Below are 22,500 nucleotides of genomic sequence, written 5' to 3' on the forward strand. Positions count from 1 at the left end.
ACATTTAAGGAGAAGAAAAGGTGTTCAGATAGACTACGTCTGCTGATTTTGATTGGATCAAACTTTGTACAGAAAGTGCCTAATGAATAAGAAAAAAAAAATAAAAAATGGATGACTCAACCCCGAAGCAAATGTCTGAGCGATATCCTCTCAAATTTCTTTGCTCTCATTAGATCGGTCTCTTGGTGAGATCACGATCTACTCTGGATGTTGGAAAAAGAAAAATAAGTTGGAAAAAGTTCAGTGCACAGCTTTAAAAAAGCATTTTCAGAGTAGGCACATGCCAACCTCCACCAAAAGAAGCAAGAAAAGAAGCTAACATTTCCTTTCTGAAAGAGATGATGAAGACTGCTAGTCAGATTAAAACCAGAAGATCTGAACGAAAGCTTTGCCCTCTCTTTGGCACCCACAAGAATTGTACAGCAGTCCTTTGTGCATACAGTTATCAGACTTGGCAACAGTAGAAACGGCTGGATTAAATGCGTTTAGTTTGAGAAAAGTCTTTTTCAGTACTCATTCGGATATTAGGAACGTTTTTATTTTTTTATTTTTTTTTAGATCTACATTTACAAAACTGTTAATTTCATATTTAAAATTCCTGTTTAACTTCTGCAGCTTTTTATGACGTTTGAAGCTGGAAATCTAGTTAATGAACTGAAAATGAATTTAATAGCATTACTAGTCAATTAGGACCATTAGTATTAATTGAAAGTGGTTGCTTGGTTTTGTGTGTGTGAGCAAAAAAACAATGTTTTATATCTGCATTTTTTTTTAAAATACATACAAATTCATTTCAGTTCTTTTTTTTACATCCTCCTCTTTTTGTTGCTTATGCATTTCTTCTTTTTTTTTTTTTTTTTTCCTTCCTCGACGCTTTCTGTGTCAGACCACATCCTGCTTGCTGTTCCCTGGTGTGTTTTTATCCACCCATAATTAGATCAGCGTTTAAACACATTTGGGGCTGATGTGAACCTTCATTTTCAACTACGCTAGAGCATCTAACGCGTAAAGGCAGGTCCATACAGTATACAGTACGTACTTGTGTGATTTCTTCGCTCCGATGCCTCCAGGACCTGATCCACAATCATGTGCTTGGATGGTGAATGTGTACTCTCTCTGGCGCTCACAGTCGATGGGGCTTCGCGTCCGCAGCTGGCCTTCTCCAGACGTCCTGTTCAGGACCACAGCCTCGAACGGAGCGTCAGAACCATGGACTCCAAATGCGCAGATCTCCCCTAAGGAGAAAAAGATCAAATTAAATTGGAATGGATTTGACGATCAAAAGCCAGGAAAGAAAAATAATGAAATAATATTATATGATGTGTTGGTACTCATCTCTTTTTTCTCTTCTGCTTTTTACTTTTTTTTCACAGAAGAAACATATTTTTTAATGTAATAATATATTTTATTATAATGTGAAACAAGCTATGTCAACCCCACACTCTGGATGAAACAAGCACACACACACACACACACACACACACACACACACACACACACACACACACACACACACACACACACACACACACACACACACACACATGCTTGGTGAATAGTTTACACACTCTATGATCCCCTTCATCCGTTTCACTTTTCACTTTATGCCACTGCACATGTTATAACACAAATTTGTTCACTATTTTTTTTTCACACTATTACTTAATTATTGCTTCTATATGACTTTATATATTCATTAAAATTGCTTTTTTTTGCCTAATATACTATATGCAGTAGCTGGATGAGGAACTGTAAATTACACAGTACAGTTCATACAAAACCACAAACTAGCACTAAATCACTACTAGTTGTTTTTTTTTTTTACTAGCTAAATTGTACCTGTATAAATAAAATAATAAAAACACAATACTTTAGCTACATTAGCTAATCTAGCAAGCTGCTGTACTGCATTAGCCAGCTAGCTAACAGCTACCTATGATACACTTTTAGCAGTAATCTGATGTTATATAACGGCATGTTTTTGAGAGGTGGGAGGAAACCAGTAAACCCAAAGAAAACCTTCACAAACACCAGATAAACACAAAAAACTCTACAGAGACAAGAAACCAGGGTCTCTAGAAGCATATGAGGTGACACGACCTACAGCAACCTCAACCGATTCCATTTAATTCATTTAACTGTAAAAAATCAAAATAATGCGTAAATATTTAGATTGACAAATTTTGAATCCTAGTGGCACAAATATCGTTAACAAAAGAAAGAACTCAGAAAGTGATCGAAAATGAAACAGTCCTAATAAAAGCAGACACTGATGATAAAGAATTGTGAAAGGATTAAAAGTAAATCAAGCAATAAAATAATTAGAGCCACTAATTAGTTTAAAGCACAATAAAGCATCCGAGTCTGGAGGATGGGTGAGTGGAAGGAATTGAGTTAAAGGCAAAGCAAGCTGGAAGAGATGAGTGTTCAGCTGGGTTTTAAATGAGAAGAGGGAGCTAGCTTGAGGATGGAGAGGAATTGTGCTCCAGAGGTTTGAGACTGCAACAGTAAAAGCCCGATCTCATATTATGCTAAGCCTGGAGGAAGGAACAGAGAGCAGATGGTGTCAAGAAAAGAAAGCTGTATACAGATTAATATGGCACAAGGAAGTATGAGCTAGACCATAAAAACAACTTCCAAAGACAAAAGATGATAAGACAGGAGTTTATATTCTATGCAGAAGTGGATAGGGAGTCAGTGTAGGGATATTTGTTCCCATTGTCTGGTATCAGTATGGACGCTTAACCGTAATGAGTCTCTTTTCACTTATTCTGTAAAAAATAGAATTTCTGTAAAGTGGTGGTTTTAATTCCAGACACAACAGGAAACAAACCTAAACAAGTGCACGTTCTATACTAAATATAATCTAGTTTATCGCCAGTTAGATCGCCAATCTAGTAAATAAACTAGTTTGTCGCCTGAAATGAGACATTTTTGTACATTTAATATATACAAAATATTTGGATTTTACACTAAAACTTCAGTAAAGGACATGCACATGCACATTCCTGGGTAAACCCTCCATAAATATAAAATATACAGATGTAAAAGTCTAAGAGATATGCCCTTGATGGTACCAACCTGGGGACAAAGGAAAAGTACCGCCTTCTTGCATATTTGCCTTTATTTCAGAGAATTTGCCAACAGTTGTAGGCCATACTGTATTTGCTTAGAATGAATGTAACCCAACACAAACACATAATTCAGACCAATCAGATAATGTGTCCTGATCAAATACAAATACAGATAAAATACAATACAGATCAATTTCTAACAGAGCATAAGCAATATTTGCATAGGGTTTCGTTATAAAACGAATGTGATATGTGGTAGCTGTGGTAGCGTGGGATGTGGTAGCTCAGTGGTTAAGGCGTTCAACTACTGATCGGAAGGTCACTGGTTCAAGTTGCCACTGCAGGGACCCTGAGCAAGGCCCTTAACCCTCAATTGCTCAGGTGTATAAACTGAAATAAGAAAAATGTAAGTCACTCTGGATAAGTGTGTCTGCTAAATGCTGTAAATGTAAATGTAAAACCTTGACAGCTGCTCAACAGAAGTGTACCTTAATCTACACGATCATTACTAAATTAAAAAAGGAAGATAAATTTGTAGCCTATGGAGAGTTTCCAAGGCTTCAGCAAAATTCTCAAAAAACCTTCACAAAAAATGCTCCAAAAGACTTAAAACTAGCCCAAAATGCCCAGATATTCAGTGGTACACATTTATGATTTTCTGTATGTCTGCAGTAGAAAGGTTGTTAGATTTGGACCCTGGCAATCAGGAATCAGAGATACACAATACTTTTTCTCATCAGTGGTTTGCTTGACTTTAACACCGAATATAAACCTAGAATATAGAAATATAGAGCTGTTGTTTTATATACTGTAGCCCGCGAAGACCACACGCTGTGACCAGATGAGGAGATCTCTGTGGGGCTCTGCAAAAATAATCATTCAATTAATTGCAAAAATATGAGTGTATTAATACATTCACTACATGATATTTTTTCCATTATTTGTTATTCCATTATTATTCAAAAGAAATTATTAAATCATGATGATGAAATGCTCCTTAAGAGATACCAGCGTCTGCTGCAAGTGCCTTTAGCTTTCTAGGAAATTCTAAAAGTTAAAACATTATATTATCATATTATATATGGAGATATTCTACAGATTTGGGAAAGACATTGTTGATTTTTTTTAATATACTGTACTTTAGGAATCTATTCAGCTTGCCTACAGTAGCTTATTACTTATTACAGTAGCTAGAATATACTAAAGAAAGTGTGTTGATTTGAATAAAGTCATATAATAATCAAACAAACAAACAAATAAATAAATAAACAAACAAACAAACGAAAAAGTAATATAAGATTGAAAAAGTAATATAAAGTTTTGCTTGTCAAATGAATTTCCCTTTTGATTCTGGTTCCTAATGTTCTGTAAAGCTGCTTTGAAACAATGTCCATTGCTAACGTTGAATTGAATTGGATTTGGGGGACACGGTGGCTTAGTGGTTAGCACATTTGCCTCACACCTCCGGGGTTGGGGGTACGATTCCCACCTCCGCCTTGTGTGTGTGGAGATTGTATGTTCTCCCCGTGCCTTGGGGGTTTGCTCCGGGTACTCCGGTTTCCTCCCCCGGTCCAAAGACATGCATGGTAGGTTGATTGGCATCTCTGGAAAATTGTCCGTAGTGTGTGAGTGAATGAGTATGTGTGTGTGTCCTGTGATGGGTTGGCACTCCGTCCAGGGTGTATCCTGCCTCGATGCCCGATAACGCCTGAGATAGGCACAGGCTCCCTGTGACCCGAGAAGTTCGGTAGAAAATGAATGAGTGAATTGAATTGAATTGAATTTGAAGCACTTGTAACTGAAATGTACAAATCAATGTGCCTTCATTTTCTTGCTGTCTAGTAGTTCGAACTGAACTGATCTTAACTTGGATTGTGAGAGAGAGGGTTTGAGAAAGTTACACATACATGTGTTTAAAACTGTGAGGGTCTCATTAGTCTTTGCAGACAAGTGAACAAAAATTATGGCCACTTTTAGAAGTTTCATCAAACATATTCAGCCAAGCAAAGGTAAATTGGCAGGCGGAGGACTGGCCACCTGCCACTGCCGCTTCAGCCACTCAGACCAGAGTGTGTTTTGAACACAACGCACTGTGACTAAGCTCTGAATTTACAAATCCCTGAGTGCTCATTGGCACTGACTGTGAGTTTTCTGAGCCACCCTGAATGAAAAGGTTAGCAGAGTGTTACATGCTATCTGCTTGAGTTCACTGCATGAAGCCAAAACTAAAACCAGATTCAACCAGAACAAGTGAAATGTCAAGCCTCACAGGCTTTTCAAGCAAAACCCATAATATGGGAATTCATGAGGTCAGACTGACAAAACAGTGAAAACTCTAAATAACACTGAATATTCTGCACCCTTCTAAATGTCTGGTGACTCCATCAGTTTCATCCAAAAGGTAACAGTTAATTGCTAACAGATAAAAGCTCACTTGTCTTAATTAACACTTTTATAAAATGTGTCCCATTTTCACCCACAGAATGTTGTTTGAGAGAGCCAATTTTCCAGATATTCCTGGATATTTGGCTTGTTTGTACAGTCACCATGTCACTAATTTAGTCACAGGAAAGTCCACATTTCCTCAACCTCAGCAAACAGATCACAAGTTGCACAAAAATTACACACGTTCTTTAAGTTAAAATTCAATTACTCACTTTTGTAAGTCATCTCTATATAAACTACACTCCAATGAATATAGACTAATATAAAATCTTACATTTACTTACGGAATGAAACAAAAATAAAAAGGAAGATTCGATTAGCACAAATATATACCTTAAATAGCACATTGGTTTAAATTACTAGCAAGATAATAAGCCTTACCATACAAACTAGCTCAATGTTAGCAGCAGATAGATTATAGTGATGTATCTCAAATCTCATTTCTATATATATTATGCTGGTAAAACTTAGATCTCTTAAAGTGTAGGTTTGTTAGGAATTTTGATCAATTTAGATCTATTCCTAGATATCTGGTGTAAAATTCATTCATATTTTGTTGAATTGGAGTTAAAGCAGAACTAAAAGTATTAGTTAAAAGACAAATTGCAAGTTAAGATAGGTAAAAAACAAACTTAAGTATAATATAATTCTATGTTTATGATTATCGGTTGGTGTTACTGGCCGTAGCTCAATAACAAATGTTAAACAACATATGTAATGCTAGAAATAAAACCTTCTATCTAGGAAATAAAGGACGTTCATTTGATGTTTTTGTTTTTGTATTCTGTAGAATTACAGTATAATTTCCCTTTTGTAGAACTAAGAGGACCGAATGATGTTCCAGAACAGCAATGTCCTTGTTTTTCACAACGCAAGCTCCATGAAGACTTGGCTTGACAAGTCTGGAGTAGAAGAACTCAAAAATCCTTACAGTAACATCCTAAAATCTAAATAGTTTCAGGTTGTTATAGAAGCAAAGAGGGGAGCGACTGCCTATGCCTATGCAGGGTCGTGGGCAACCTGAAGCCTATCCTGGGAGACTTGAGGCACAAGGCCGGGGACAATCGGGTCCCAAACTATCACTGGACAACAATCACACACAACTGTTCACACTATACATTACAGACACAATAGAAATGTCTTGCACTGAAAAAGGACCTTAAAAAAAGCCCTAAAGCACTAGAGCAACTAATTCAAAGCCCCAAACCAAGGAAATGAAAGGCAAATGAATTTGCTTAGAAAATGTTTGTGAATGTATCACAAGGGAAAAGCGTTTGATGATGATGATTTGAGGTTATCCAAGAGTCTGCTCTCAGAGAATCCAGTTTAAATTTATTAATGGATTACAGGAATTAATGTAAATATGTCCATTATACTGTACTTCATTCTCTTTTCTGAGAAGGTATGTACATACTCTCTCTCTCTCTCTCTCTCTCTCTCTCTCTCTCTCTCTCTCTCTCTCTCTCTCTCTCTCTCTCTCTCTCTCACTCACTCAATAAAAATTGTCATAAAAAAACCTAAACCTATGTGGCTTAGGGGTAATTAATAAGCACATACATACAAAACACATACAAGTCCATGCTACTTCAAGCATTGAAATTATAGTCTATTATAAAATTTAAAGAGAAAAAAACCTTTCAGTGCCACTGCTTTTAGCCTGTAGCTAGTCTCTGCTCCAATGAGCTGGTGTCCTGTAAATAATTTACCACAGCAGAGGATCTGATGCAAAGTCTGTTATGGTTCATGTATAAAAAGTGGAGTCACTGAACTATGGGCAGGTTTGTTTGTTTGTTTGTTTGTTTGTTTGTTTGTTTGTTTATTTGTTTGTTTGTTTAAATAATGAATTAATATATTATTATAATATATTGTTATGTGTAGATGTTTGTGTACAATTCAGTTACAATTGGGTTTGAGGATTGCATTAAAAAATTCAGTATTCTAATAAATTATTAATCATCAGACTCTGCAGGACACTTACAAGAACGTGTAAAGGGTCTAAGGCTGGAGTTAGTTTCAAAGTTCATTACCAGCAACATTCTCTTTTCTCATTCTCTCTCTCACACACACACACACACACACACACACACACACACACACAGCTGGAGGCCGGAGATAGTGTGCACTTATTTAGAGGAGCCGTAATGAAACACAATAGAATCAAAGTGGTTATGGAACTAGTCAAGTAAGAGAAATGGAAGAAATTACAGTCTGTGCAGAGCGTTCAAAACAGGGATAACAATTAACACCAGACAATATGCTTGAAGCTATTTCAGTCCAGTGTGTGTGTGTGTGTGTGTGTGTGTGTGTGTGTGTGTGTGTGTGTGTGTGTGTGTGCACGCGTATGTTCTCATTCTAATTGAAATGACACCATTCCAAGCGTAAAAAAGAATGGCTTGTTGAGGCTTGAATGTGATTGGTTTCATCTTTGCTCTCCTCATTTGTCTTTTCCACCCTTGCTTTCCCTCATCCATCTCTCACGCCGCTTCCTTGATGAGAGAGGCGAGGCCAAGTACTCTGGGATTCGGAGCCAACACAACTAACGCAATTACATCCACCACTCAATCCAATCGATACGGGCTCATTCACTGCCCTGTGTTGAACAGCCTCCAGCACTTGTAGCCATTAAACACACACACACGCACACACTCGCCCGTTTAGCGTCGATTGTGTTTAGGCGTTCGGGTCTAACCGAATGGTACAATCAAGTCATGACAACTCTCTACACAGTGTTAGGCGCATGTTTTTCCTTCTGAACAGAAACAAAATACAGTGCAAGAGATCACTGTGTAAACAGTACATCACAACAGTACATCACAGCTTTACACATACCTTCCAAAACATAAATGGATTCCTGTATGACGCATCCTGTCTGCTTCCTCCGTACAGGAAATATATCAGCCAGCTTTGTGTTTTAGGAATTTATATTCAGAACCATGAGTATATAAAGATTACTGTGTACAGAGGAAGAGAGACTGATGTGTACAACTCTCTCTCTCTCTCTCTCTCTCTCTCTCTCTCTCTCTCTCTCTCTCTCTCTCTCTCACACACACACACACACACACACACACACACACACACACACACACACACACACACACACACACACATAAATGTACACAACTTTGTGATAGACACATATTTTCGTTTGCTTCCTGGACAAGTTGTCAGATTGACACCATACCTTTCACTCAAAGAGAGGGACAGAGAGAGAAAGATGGAGCGAAAGAGATAGAGAGAGGGGGGCATTTCAGAAATGTTTAAGTTGGCATTTTTAGCTACGAGCAGATTTACACTCATATGAGGTGTTTGTGATTGACACATACTGCACACCTTTTACTGAGAGAGAGAGAGAGAGAGAGAGAGAGAGAGAGAGAGAGAGAGAGAGAGAGAGAGAGAGAGAGAGAGAGAGAGATGATTCATTCCAAAAATTCACACAGGTTTTATGAAATGATCAATTTTTACGGTAATTGACACCTTAATAGACACTCCTATTGCTAAAAACGTCTACTACGGTCTTGTGGTTCCTCTGTCTACCCTGTCAAGTTTAAAAAGATAAGTTGTAAGACAACATATCTTTTTTATTACTGTTTGTTTATCTTGGAGTTGTTGCATAAGATAGACAAGTACAACAAGAACACCGGAAGCTTGGGATTGGGTGGTCTTTACTTATGTGGGTGGGGAGATGTCATCAGAATTAAAGCTATCAGGACAAGAAAAAGCTTTGTTCATTAATTAAGTAATGTATTGGATGTGGAGGGTTGCTCATGCTGTACAGATTCATCACATTCATTCATTTATTCTGGTCGGGGTAGTGGGAATGGTCTATGCTTCCTCGGAATTGGATGGGATTAGTCCGAGTTTCTGCAACAAAGGGTGTAATTGGTACACGTTTCTAAAGCATTGGGTAAAAATGGTCCACATTTCTTTGGATTGGTTGGGATTGGTCAGTGATTCTGCAGAAATTGGTTGGGATTGGTCTGTGGTTTTGCAGAATTTGGTTGGGATTGGTCTGTGGTTCTGCAGAATTTGGTTGGGATTGGTCTGTGGTTCTGCAGAATTTGGTTGGGATTGGTCAGTGGTTCTGCAGAATTTGGTTGGGATTGGTCTGTGGTTCTGCAGAATTTGGTTGGGATTGGTCAGTGGTTCTGCAGAATTTGGTTGGGATTGGTCAGTGGTTCTGCAGAATTTGGTTGGGATTGGTCTGTGGTTCTGCAGAATTTGGTTGGGATTGGTCTGTGGTTCTGCAGAATTTGGTTGGAATTGGTCTGAGTTACTGCAAGTTTAGGTGGGATTGGTCTGGGTTTCGGATTACGTGGTATTGGTCTGGGTTTCTATGGGATTGGGTGGGTTTAGTCAAATTTTTATTGCCCAAACGTCCCGCAGAAGCTGACAGGATTGGACAAATCTTAAGTAGAGACAATTGGGATTGGTGAGGAAGGTATGGCACATTTAAATTCTGTTGTATTTTATGATACAGTAGTTCTAAGAAGATGAACCAAATAAACAGCCCACTACTATAATCATTGCTTTATTTTTTTTAAATAAAACCTTCATAGACATGAAATAAGACGAGCTGATCTGATTGGACATCACAGCTCACCTTCCCACACCTCTTAATGATGTATTCTTTTAAACCTAACACCTTTTTTTTTTTTACATTTATTCTGCTGTGCCTCATGTTACCTGTTTTCACAAGTACACCATGATCATTATAAAACTGCATTCTTTTCAATCACTTTCAGAGCATTGGAAGAACAAACATTGTTTTTGATATTCCAGAATATTCTGAACTTAAATTATTGAATATTCTCATAACTTACTGTCAAATATATTCCTGAATATTCTGATTCCTTACAGACTCACACCGAGAGAAAAAGAGATTGACATTTGTGATTGACATTTGTGATTATGACTCCTCATATACCCTGTCAAAATGATGCCAAACCTATCACTCTCAGAGTGAGAGTGTTTGTGTGTGTGTGTGTGTGTGTGTGTGTGTGTGTGTGTGTGTGTGTGTGTATGTGTGTGTGTGTGTGAGAGAGAGAGAGAGAGAGAGAGAGAAAGAGAGAGAGAGAGAGAAAGACAGAACCTCAGGTCTAACTAATGGTCATGTTATGCAGTAGTCATGGTTTGGTTTGAAGTTTGATGATATAAACCCAGTTTTGCCTTCTGTTTATTTCTACAGGTTAAATGCATTTTTTTTTTCAACCCATGAATTTTCCCACCCCACTGCTTCCCTTACTTTCCCTCCAAATAAATCTTATTAAATGTACTTTGTTGTATGAAGGACCCAAACAGAGTGGCTGTGCCTTATTAGCCTTATTTAAGGCCGTCGGTACAGAAGACTGCAGTTATCTGGCAGAGCTAATCTACAGCTCTGAGTGGAGATATAAATCTTTGACCATATCTGCACTTTACCTCTGCTCATTCATCACCTTAAAGACCAAAGATCAAATACACTTAATCAAAATGTACTGCCTCCTAAATACTAGACAAACGGTGACAGTGCACATGTACACTGCTGCTGAGAATCATTTCCCACGTTGGTGCCTGGTAACTTTGATTATATATCATGTTAAATTGTCTTTTCAGGTATAGTGTCAAGAATTCAGATGGTTGATGTGACCTGTGAGAAAGTTTTAGGAATGCTTTATGTTTTATTTAAATGGATTCAATATGTCAATATCCATTACACCTCTTAAAGCCATTAGTGTTGGTCTCTGACGGTGGCCTCCTTCTAAAAGGCTGTAGTTAAATGCTTATTTAGTAAACCTAATTTATACCAATAATATCAACCTTCGTACTGATCTGACCATTCAGGCTACATGGGAAGAAGAAAAGTAACCCTCAAAGGAATTGATCAATGTAGAACCTAAAATTAATTTTTTCACTCGCTTCATATACAAATAAAGGCCCTTATATGGCTCTTTGTTAGCATGTTTGGTTCTACGAAGAACCTTTAGTATCGATGGAATGTTTCTCTTTAGACCATTACGTCTTTTAGGCACTAATATGGATCTTATATTGCGCTGTTGCAGAAACCCTTTTTTGGTTCTTCCTGGAACCTTTGTTTTTAAGAGTGTATGGAAAGCCAAAATGGTCCTTTGTATAGAATATAGATTTTGAAGTGTTCATTGAAAAGAACCATTATATTACAACCACATATTATTATTATTATTATTATTATTATTATTATTATTATTATTATTATTATTATTATTATTAACAACACATTGATTTAAACACAGTATGAAATTATTTAAACAAAAACAACTGTGTAACGAGGAGGGCACGGTGGCTTAGTGGTTAGCACGTTTGCCTCACACCTCCAGGGTTGGGGGTTTGATTCCCACCTCCGCCTTGTGTGTGTGTGGAGTTTGCATGTTCTCCCCGTGTCTCGGGGGTTTCCTCCGGGTACTCCGGTTTCCTCCCCCGGTCCAAAGACATGCATGGTAGGTTGATTGGCATCTCTGGAAAATTGTCCTTACTGTGTGAGTGTGTGAGTGAATGAGAGTGTGTGTGCCCTGTGATGGGTTGGCACTCCGTCCAGGGTGTATCCTGCCTTGATGCCCAGTGACACCTGAGATAGGCACAGGCTCCCTGTGACCCGAGAAGTTCGGATAAGTGATAGAAAATGAATGAACTGTGTAATAAACTCTCATTTAAGATTTAGAGACTGTTGAAGTGTTTCTAATTTCTCAAATTTCATAAACTTCTTGTTCTTTTTTAAAATATAACCTGAGTTAATTGAATAAACTGAATTCACCAACAGTTTCAATGTAAAAGGCTTACTGCTCTGTAAATGTTCTACATAGAACCGTTTGTTAGGAAATGTCTAATTGGCCAAGTTCCATAGTATACTGAACCCAGAGAAACCTTTTTTTTTAAGAGTGTTTTATTTTTTTTTATTATAGTGACTGTAAGCAACACTGAAAGAACAAGACATCTGTATCTAGTGTGCCTTCTTTAAGCAGCAACTCTTTTTACACATCATTAAAAATCATGGCTTTTATCTAGGGCACATGAGAGATGCATTTGCATTTGCTGATTGCTTGCAGATGCACTGTGATTCGGTGAGTCAGTCAATGCAAGCAACAGTGCAAGCTAAACACAGGCCACAGGCTACATCCCAAAGTGAAGCGTACCTTACTTTATTCAATTCAACCCGATTATATATATTTAATATATAAAGAACCGTTTTGGGTTTCCATACACTCTTAAAAACAAAGGTTCCAAGATGAACCAAAAAAAGGGTTTCTGCAGCAATGCCATAGAAGGACCATTTTTGTTGCCCTACAGTGCTTTTTTTTCAAATGCCATGAAGAACATATGTTATTGTGAAAGAACCTTTTGTGCAATGGAATCATTAATAGATGTTACATTTCTTAATAGAATCATAAACTGGAAGAAAGAACTTTTTGTTATATGAAGCATTCAAAATCTATCTATCTATCTATCTATCTATCTATCTATCTATCTATCTATCTATCTATCTATCTATCTATCTATCTATCTATCTATCTAACAATTAATTAAATATGAAGAAACATGATCTTCAAATTAGATCGTAGCAAATTATACCACAGAGCTGATGACCTTTATTCCCATGATAATACATTATTGTTTCTATAGAAACAACTTACACGTGAATTCAGCAGATTAAATACATGTGAAGTTATTTAACAGAGAAAAGGAATCATCCTTAATATAAAAGTCGTCTGTAGAGAGCATTTATGAAAGGAGTGTCAGCGTGTCAGTGCTGTGGACAGGACAATACGTATTCAGGACAGAGGAGTTTGTGTTTTGGGGTTTTTTGGTAACATGGCAAAAAATTTTTTGCAAGAAATAAAAATATGGTGTTAAAAGTAAATGCTTGTTATATCTGCTCTAATGGAAGTAATAATGGGAACTAACTTTTCTCGATATTAATTTAAACTACAAATTGTTAAAAAGCACCACATGCTGTTCATGAATAAAATAATTCATGAGAGTTTTGACAAAGTGCTGTGGCTTTAAAGGAGTAAAAGATTTTAAAAATGAGCTTTTATAGAAAATAATCTGGTACGTTCGCAAACGATGACATCACACGTAGCTGTCACTGATTATTTTTCTATACACGCACAGTATTATTTCTTTTTATGTAATATGTTAAAACAGAATACTGCAGAACAAAATCACTGGCACAACAAATACATACTGTAGACTAAGAAAATATAGGCCGAAGATTCTGGACTAAAAAAACGGCAGGTCAATTCCTATTAGGAAGGAACACCTTATATCTGTAATTCTATTTTTTTTTTAAACAAACACACACACACACACACACACACACACACACACACACACACACACACACACAATCAGCCTGACTCCATTTTTCCTTCCCTCCAGATGCATTTCCTCATTTTCTACTGTAGGTTGTGAATGTAGCTGATTGTAATGTGTCTGTCTGTGTTTTCCCCTTGTTTCTGTCTGCCGTCTCTCCCTGATGTTAATTGTTGACCCCGCCCACCTATCTGTTACCATGGACACTAATTACATTCATTCTCTTCCCCAGGTGTTTTGTCTTAGTCCTTGTCTGTCTCTGTTTTGTGATTGGTTCTCGTTCACCATATATACTCTGTCTGTTCACTTCAATATTGTTGGTCGTTTTTGGTGTTGGTGTGTGCATGTCCATGTTCCCGTTTCCTGTTTGTTCCGCGTTGCCTGCCTGTTTGTTTGTGTCTTGTTTAGTAAAAACCTTTAAAACTGCATTTGGATCCTCACTCGCCTGTGTCTCACCGTGTCACATCGTGACAGAACGACCAACCCCCAATGGATCCAGCAGAACTCCTGTTTTGCCTACGTCAGGAGGACGCCCCAGTTGAGGAGTACACGGAGGTATTCTTGGACCTGTGCAGCGAGGTCAATTTCGATGAGAAGGCGCTCAAAGACATTTTTAAGCACGGACTAAGGGAGATCCTGCGGTATTTGATGCCGTCTACCAGAGAAATAAAGACATTCTCGGAGTTCGTCAACTTGGCGTTGCTCCTGGACGGGTCCACGCTGAGCGTGAACACTGTAGAGACGGAAGCCGGCCGTAAGTATTTTTTGGGGGGGGGCAGCAAGCATCGGGATCCGTGGGCCACAGAGTGGAATCAGCCACGGACGCCCGAATGCTCCACAGTGCCTCCGCCCAGACCAGTCCCGTGCACATCCGTGATTGAGCCAGTTCCCATGGCTACCGTACCGGCGAGCTCGGCTGAGGTCCGTGCTAACCGGCTGGTCTCCAAACTGGCGGATACCCCGATGAGGTCGGCTCGGGCGGCCGGCATCCCTAAGCCGCCAGCTGGACCAGCCGGGTTGCCGGAACCAGCCGGGTCGCCGGAACCGACCGGGTCGATGGAATCTGCCGAACCGACCGGGTCGACGGAACCGACCGGGTCGACGGAACCTGCCGAACCGACCGGGTCGACGGAACCTGCCGAACCGTCCGGGTCGAAGGAACCGACCGGGTCGACGGAACCTGCCGAACCGTCCGGGTCGAAGGAACCGACCGGGTCGACGGAACCTGCAGAACCGTCCGGGTCGACGGAACCGACCGGGCCGAAGGAACCTGCCGAACCGACCGGGTCGATGGAACCTGCCGAACCGACCGGGTCGACGGAACCGGCTGAACCGACCGGGTTGACGGAACCGACCGGGTCGACGGAACCTGCCGAACCGACCGGGTCGATGGAACCTGCCGAACCTGCCGAGCCGACCGGGTCGATGGAACCTGCCGTACCTACCGGGTCGACGGAACCGACCGGGTCGATGGAACCTGCCGAACCGACCGGGTCGACGGAACCGACCGGGTCGACGGAACCTGCCGGGTCGATGGAACCTGCCGGACCGACCGGACCGACCGGGTCGACGGAACCGACCGGGTCGACGGAACCGGCCGAGCTGACGGAACCAGCCGAATCGGCCAGGTCGACCGAAATGACTGAGTCAGAGGACGCCATCATGACACCCAAACTACCTGAACTCTCTGCCTGGCCTGAACCTATGCATGTTTCTGTTTTCCTGTGTTTTGCTTCGCTGGACTTGCCAGCCCTTCTACCTCCTGTCCCTGTTCATAGGCCCAAAGCACCACCCTGGCTGCCAACTCCGTTCCGGTCTCTGGCTCCGCCTCCAGCACCACCCTGGTCCCCGGTCCTGCTCTGGTCTCTGGCTCCGCCTCCAGCACCACCCTGGTCTCCGGTCCTGCTCTGGTCTCTGGCTCCGCCTCCAGCACCACCCTGGTCTCTGGTCCTGCTCTGGCCTCCGGCTCCGCCTCCAGCACCGCCCTGGTCTCCGGTCCTGCTCTGGTCTCTGGCTCCGCCTCCAGCACCACCCTGGTCTCCGGTCCTGCTCTGGTCTCTGGCTCTGCCTCCGGCGCCGCCCTGGCCTCCTGCTCTGCCGGCGCCGCCCTGGCCTCCTGCTCTGCCGGCGCCGCCCTGGCCTCCTGCTCTGCCGGCGCCGCCCTGGCCTCCGGCTCTGCCGGCGCCGCCCTGGCCTCCGGCTCTGCCGGCGCCGCCCTGGCCTCCGGCTCTGCCGGCGCAACCCCGGCCTCCTGCTCGGCGGGCGCCACCACTATACGAACCCGACCCGCCCTCCCACCCTGGTTGCGCCTTCGCTCCACCCGCCTGAACTGGGTTTTGTGGACTTGGGAGCGTCTGGAAGCCGCTCGTAGGGGGGGGGGCTCTGTAATGTGTCTGTCTGTGTTTTCCCCTTGTTTCTGTCTGCCGTCTCTCCCTGATGTTAATTGTTGACCCCGCCCACCTATCTGTTACCATGGACACTAATTACATTCATTCTCTTCCCCAGGTGTTTTGTCTTAGTCCTTGTCTGTCTCTGTTTTGTGATTGGTTCTCGTTCACCATATATACTCTGTCTGTTCACTTCAATGTTGTTGGTCGTTTTTGGTGTTGGTGTGTGCATGTCCATGTTCCCGTTTCCTGTTTGTTCCGCGTTGCCTGCCTGTTTGTTTGTGTCTTGTTTAGTAAAAACCTTTAAAACTGCATTTGGATCCTCACTCGCCTGTGTCTCACCGTGTCACAGCGTGACACTGATGTTCATCATTGTGTGAGTAAAACAGGGCTGAAACGAGCTTTTTCTTCAAATGAAAATACACACACTGTAATGGTCTTTGTTTTTCCAGACCTTATTAACAATCCGGAGTCGCTTCACAATGCGAATCAATAGACAAATGCTAATTCATGTCTCTCGTTAACAAGAAACTCTGAGCTGTACACATACACAGAATCACCCGCAGACACGAGCTAAAGAATTTTATCTTCATAATAAAAATGAACTACAGACCGAGTCTTTCGATACGGATGCACGTCCGCAAATTGGGAGATGTACGTAGAGTCTGTGTGGATGTGTGTGTGTGTTCATAACACTTTTTTTCTACATCTGCTACTGTAAAACAAACTTTCTAACCTTTATTCGCTTAATCTCGAAAAGACAAACGCATAACGTACTTCACAGTACTTTACTTTAGCAGCTCTGATTTTTTTTTTTACTGAAAAATAATTACGATTCCCACAAACCATATGGAATGATATACTTCATGATGTCTAGCAGTATATACACACACCTCTTTTTTTTATAGTTTGAGGAAGCAAACTTATATTCATAATAATTGTATTACAGTATATTTACAGATTCCATGTATTCGTTCATTCGTTGTCTGTTTTTTTCTGGGGCATTAGAGTCATAACGGCAACATGTGCCAGACTTCTCTATCGATCCAGACTTCAAAATCCTCATTTATAGTCTCCGTCTTCTAGTCTCTTTCATTATAGTAAAGTTTATATGTATGTGTGAGAATATGCATAGATTTTTTTTTCACCCTCTTTTCTCCTATTTTGCCTTTTTTTTTTTATTTCCACTCATTAGTTAGTTTTATAGTTTTATCAGACAACAGCTACCAAACGAGTAGTGTAGAAACTCATGTATCAGCTTGTGTTGCTAAAATTGACAGGGTGAAGAGTAATGCTATCTGTTCCACACAGAGAACACGACCATTTTTGTTCTCTAAGACACCTGGTTGATTAAATGATGGCCGAGCATCAATTATGTATCCAGTTGAATCATGATTACATCATTTTGGTAATGGGCCGAGATAAGAACCTTGGGGAATTCCTTAAAAAAATTATCTCATCCGAGCCGTTACATCTTTATAATGACTATAACAACATCATCGTTGTTATTCTTGGTCATGTTGGATGACAATGTGAAGTAGTTAAGGAGCCGAGATACCTATTCGGTCTCAAACTTTAAGCCGATTTGAATAAACATTTCAGATAAATGAACTACATACAGTAAGACAAAGTTAGGTCACATGTTAAAGGTGGCTTCTCATGAGGGCAAATAAATTCCCCAAAGTGCCTCAGATTTTGAGATTTTCCTTGCTACCGTCACCTCCGGCTTGCTCATTAGGGATTAGATGTTAGAAATATATAGTATTTTAAATTTTAAATTAATATTTTTAAATAAATTTAAATGTATGCATTCACTTATTCAATATTTTTATTTATTTATTTATTTGTTTGTTTGTTTGTTTGTTTGTTTGTTTGTTCATGTTTTTATACTTCTGTGAAGCTGCTTTGAGACAATGTGAATTGTTAAAGGCGCTATACAAATACATTTAAATGAATGAAATAATTGAAAAAATTGCTGAAAATAAAGAAACCCATAGCAAATTTCTGTCCCTGAATGACATCATGCTTTATGTACACTGTTGCATAAAACTAGGGATGATGCAATAAAAAGTCATTTTTATAAATGACTTTTTTTTTTCTTCGTCACTCCACCGGCTGTGTGAATAGGTATAATCTGTTAAACTTACGAGTTAATACAAAAAACGTGTGGTGGAATTCATAAAAGATAAATGAAGCATAGTAATTTGCCTTAATATTTCATAACGAAGGCATAGAAATCTCATAATCCTAATTAAAGTCATCCGGTGAAACTTTTAAACGTCAAAATCCTAATGCAACTTCATTTCATTTTGTTCTAATTCTCAGGAATGTAATTGTCTGTCTCATTTGATCAAACGCTCTTTAACCGACCTTTCATCTTTTCCTCAGGCACAGGTATTTCCGAGAGAAGAGGGGGAGAACTGAGCCATCATGTCTCATTAATTCTAAACAAACCAAAAAGATCGTGTTGACAACAGAGTCGGAGATGAATTGAGAGCTGTGTTTTTTTTTTTTTTTGCTCTGACATGAAGAAGACCCACCTGTCTCTCTCCTTCTAGCTCTCTCTCTCTCTTACTGTGTACTGGGAGAGGTCACTGAGAGTGCACACTGTGCAGTTTAGTTCCCCCAGGCTTTATAGCTCTCACTTCCAACTTATATTACCAATGATCTCTTTCTTTCCTGCTCTCTTTTTATCCCTCAGTCGGTGAGTGTCAGCGTCTAAAAGGCAATCCCGCAGACAGCAGGCGACAGGCCCTTAAGTGCCATGCGAATAAAGGCACTTTTGGGAATCAATAAAGGAGGGCGAAAAAAAGGAATAAAAAGCAGTCATTCACACAGCTCGAGTCTGTTCGCAATAACCCTGGAGTCAAGCTTTTTTGAGTGGTGCATTTAGTGTGAGTGGCAGCCAAGAGGCAAGTGCTCTAAATGGCCAAGTGGACACACTCTGCTATATTTAGATTTTATGTCATTTTCACTGCCAGATGATTCTGGAAAAGGTGGTGATTGAATATCTAGTGGAAGTTACCAAAAGTTACAGCATTCATACCCAAAGCTTCATTACCAGGAGCCAGTGGATCCCCTTGAGGTTAGTGAGTAGGGCTTTAGACATTTTCTGTATTGGCTTCCACTTGTCTCAGACTTATTGGCATTTGTACTTAAACATGCCTCTGTGGGCGGCATGGTACTGTAGCTTGGTGGTTAGCACGTTTGCTCGCACCTCTGGAGTTGAAGGATCGATTCCTCTCCCTGCTCTGTCTGAGTAGAGTTTGCATGTTCTCCCTCTGCTACAGTGGTTTCCTGAAGATGCTCCAGTTTCCTGATTCCTTTTCTTTGTAGTCTGATCGTTTTTTTTTTTTTGGGTTTTTTTTAGTGCGTGTGTGTGCGATTGTGCCATACGATAGGCTGCCACCCGGTTCAGTGTGTCCCCTGCCTTGTGCTCTGAGACCTCTGGGATAAACTCTATGCTCCCTGTGTAGGATAAGTAGTATAGAAGATGGATGGATTGATAGATTTCTCTGTCATGGGTATTGAATTCGCTAACTAAGGTCTCAGTCTTGTGCACATGCACACTCTGACAAGATGCACTTCCTTCCTTCTAAGAAACGTAGTCCATTCATTAACAAGGATTTGGCGGATTTCTGTTTTAGTCTTGCTTTCACTTGGACCCAATCTTGACTGTAGAAGCCTTGACTCCTTCAAGCTACTATCTCGACTGGATCTTGGCTAGTCCTGGCCTTGGACTTCTCTTGGATTTCACAGTAGCAGCCTTGACTTTGGATGTTCGCAATTATAATACTTTATACATTAAACATTTTATAAAAAAAATATTATAAATCCAAGCCAATACATGCAAGACAGCACAAGTAAAGGAAAAATCTCCTCTATAAGACAACAAAGACCATTTCCACCTAAACAAAACACAATTCCAACACCTAGCGGCTAAACGATACAAACACATCCGGATTCTGCAGATTCCAAATGCTATAAAGATGAGCACTCAAAACAAACAAACACCTTGACATACATGGTGGTGGATTGTTATTGTATTGATCTTATAGTATAGTACATGCACAGATATATTTGTCTAAACCGAACACTGACAAAGGAGTGGACTAATTTTTTATTTATTTATGGTTGTTGTTTTTTTTTCATAAAGTTTGCCATTAGGGTTCACAGAGCATCTGCTTGAGCAAGAGATGAAGATTGTGACTGGCATGTTGTAGAACAAAACTTGACCAAGAACAGTTTTTTAATTATCCATCCTTAATTTAAATTAGTTTTCTTCTACTAAGCGGTGTAATTGTACGTGGTGACTAGGAAAAAAAAATAGAAATGACTCTGAGTTCAATTTAGGAACTGCAGTCATGTTGCTGAGTTCGACACTCTGACAGAATTCAAAGATCATCCTGACAGTGTTGGTATTTCTATTTAATAAAAACATATAGAAACACACAAAAGGCTGTTTAGGAGATACAGATAGGTATATTTGGAGAAACAGTACATTTTTTGTGATAATGCAAAATTCTGGACTCAGCAAGAACAGTTAATGGTTTTGTGCCATTTTTCTCTCGTATTGGTTGTAACTGATTCCCACCTGATAGCTACTCTAGGATGGTGATATCTCACATGATTCCAGTGAGAGCTATGACCTCATTTTAGTTTGCAGCTCATGCTACCTCACAGGACAGCTGAACATGCATGGATTGGAAATGACCTATTTTGTGTACGTGAAGTAACAGATGCATGCAATTGGCTAGCATTTCTCTGACTGACAGGTGGAAGGAAGGACCAATTATGCTCTCTATTATACTCTCTTGGACAACTATCTGTGGATTCTTGTGAGATTGCCAAGATCCAAAGCCATGATCATCCAACACAAAAGAAAGAACCATGAACTGCTGCGCCACTCAGAAACCTGAATAATGACCTAGTAACCTCCAGAGCCCAGTCTGACTGCTGATTAACTACAGTCTTTTGACTTGCACAATTGATTTCAGCTTCCTTTCATCTCTTTCATTAATGAGCCTAATGAACTATTATCCAAGCCTCTGACATGTCTAGATGTTCTGTCATTGAAAGACCTGGCATTGTTGCTTTTCTTAGCTCACTTCCTGGCACCAGCAATCAAGCCACAATGAAAAGCACTTCAATATTTTAAGCAGTAATTTCCTCAAACATACACAGCCTATATCTTAATTACCTGGCAGTCTCTTCTTGTCTTCTCACGGGTGACGGAACGCCATTCTCAAAAATCCCTGACCTGATTGCAAGTGGTTCTTGAATGCTAAATGATCCGATTTGCATTTGCATATTTATTAAATGTGTAGATGTCTGTAAATTGTGTGTGCTAAAGCTAAGACACACAGGTACTGTACACAAAGGTAAATTGCAATAAAACTGTTAAATGTAGGCTTTGAATTGATGTGAATTTTTGTCAATATTTAAATCCATATCATACGGAATGTTCCTGTTGTGTGTGTGTGTGTGTGTGTGTGTGTGTGTGTGTGTGTGTGTGTGTGTGTGTGTGTGTGTGTGTGTGTGTGTGAGTGAAAGATTTTTCTGAAAAAAATATATATATACACAGTACAGACCAAAAGTTTGGACACACCACCTTTCCAACAGGACAATGACCCCAAACACACCTCCAGGCTGTGTAAGGGCTATTTGACCATGAAGGAGAGTGATGGTGTGCTGCGCCAGATGACCTGGCCTCCACAGCCACCGGACCTGAACCCAATCGAGATGGTTTGGGGTGAGCTGGACCGCAGAGTGAAGGCAAAAGGGCCAACAAGTGCTAAGCATCTCTGGGAACTCCTTCAAGACTGTTGGAAGACCATTTCAGGTGACGACCTCTTGAAGCTCATCAAGAGAATGCCAAGAGTGTGCAAAGCAGTAATCAAAGCAAAAGGTGGCTACTTTGAAGAACCTAGAATATGACATATTTTCAGCTGTTTCACACTTTTTTGTTATGTACGTATATAGTTCCACACGTGTTAATTCATAGTTTTCATGCCTTCAGTGAGAATCTACAATTTTCATAATCATGAAAATAAGGAAAACTCTTTGAATGAGAAGGTGTGTCCAAACTTTTGGTCTGCACTATATATATATATATATATTTTTTTTTAAGTGGACCGAGAATGGATCCCTGGAGACCCACTTAAACAATGATCTCACCTAAGCTTTTAATGATCTCCATGTTTTACATTCTAACTCATCCTATTTTTCATATTTATGTAACACCACATTGCAACTACAAGAAGCATAAT

General features: G+C 40.1%; 1 protein-coding gene across 1 annotated transcript in view; it reads right to left on the minus strand.

Annotated features, from left to right (window-relative positions):
* The window catches only part of clstn2b (calsyntenin 2b), a 203,678-nt gene that overhangs the window by 88,308 nt on the left and 92,870 nt on the right, over positions 1-22,500 (minus strand). Inside the window, exon 3 of the mRNA XM_047821019.1 lies at positions 1,040-1,235. Coding sequence (XP_047676975.1) covers positions 1,040-1,235 — 196 coding nt within the window. The remainder of the gene's footprint in view (positions 1-1,039; positions 1,236-22,500) is intronic.

The sequence above is a fragment of the Tachysurus fulvidraco genome, chromosome 11 (genome assembly GCF_022655615.1).
Source record: "Tachysurus fulvidraco isolate hzauxx_2018 chromosome 11, HZAU_PFXX_2.0, whole genome shotgun sequence".
NCBI lineage: Eukaryota > Metazoa > Chordata > Actinopteri > Siluriformes > Bagridae > Tachysurus > Tachysurus fulvidraco.